We start from the raw sequence: 963 nt of genomic DNA, 5'->3' as shown, positions 1-963 counted from the left end.
GCTGTGTCCTTCCTCTCTGCCTGTCAGCAAAGTAAGAGCCATGGACTGTGTGTGTGTGTGTGTGTGTGTGTGAGAGAGAGAGAGAGAGAGAGAGACAGAGGAGGGATGGAGGGAGAAGGGGAGGGGGAGCGATGGAGGGAGGGAGGGAAGGAGGGAGCTGGGTCCAGTGTTCGTTTCTTACTCTTGCCCTTGGCTCTAGATGCCAGGCCCGCTCTGTGTCCCTGTCTCAGGTTGCTTAAGACCACCTGCTGGCCTCTGTCCCTTGGAACATTCCAGATCCAGGAACATTCCAGATCCTACAGGGATAGTGGGCACCCTCAGCAGCAGGTACCCCACGGTCTGTGGTCACGGCTCATGTGACCGTGGGAAGCGTGCCCGCCCAGGGGTCACCAAGGTTCCGGGGTCAGTGTGTTCCTGTTTCCACACCCAGCACAGACCTCTGGGAACCTGATCTTTTAATTCATGTATGCTTTAAAAAGAATGAATTACCCGTGACAGGTACGGTGATAAAGTGAAGTCTCTCTCAGGACATAAGCCTCAGATGAATAACTGCTAAATATGGCGAGCACCTTCCCCGTGGGCCGCTGGGTAGGGGAGGTGCCAGGCGTGTCCTGTGTCTGCGATGAAGGGGGTCGGGAGCCCTGGTGAACCCACAACCCACTCCTCACCAAGAGCCAGGGCCAAGGTGCGCATGCACCGGGAAGCCAGGCACCACTGGGGACAAAGCCTTCCTCTCCACGTGGCTAGCCTGTGCCGTGACAGTGACAACTCTGCCAAACTTCAGGACACATTTTGTGGTTTGCTTCCTGTGGTCCTGGGGGAGGAGAGAGAGCCGGTGTTTAATACCAACCTACGACCTAGCCTGGGTCCAAAGCAATCGGACCTGTCCTGCGGGCTCCGTGTGCCCGCCCCGCCCGCGCGCCCACTCTGCCCGTGCGCCCGTCCCATCCGTGCGCCCACCCC

The 963-nt window shown here is 58.7% G+C and overlaps 1 protein-coding gene across 1 annotated transcript in view; it reads left to right on the top strand.

Moving 5' to 3' along the window:
- Mgst2 (microsomal glutathione S-transferase 2) overlaps positions 1–963 on the top strand; it is a gene marked incomplete at its 5' end in the record, with an annotated part of 15,950 nt that continues 14,987 nt past the window's right edge. The window contains one exon of the mRNA XM_013029505.1: positions 1–31. Within this exon, the coding sequence (XP_012884959.1) occupies positions 1–31 (31 nt within the window). The remainder of the gene's footprint in view (positions 32–963) is intronic.

The sequence above is a fragment of the Dipodomys ordii genome, unplaced genomic scaffold (assembly GCF_000151885.1).
Source record: "Dipodomys ordii isolate 6190 unplaced genomic scaffold, Dord_2.0 Scaffold119, whole genome shotgun sequence".
NCBI lineage: Eukaryota > Metazoa > Chordata > Mammalia > Rodentia > Heteromyidae > Dipodomys > Dipodomys ordii.
This window is presented reverse-complemented; position numbering and strand designations above follow the sequence as displayed.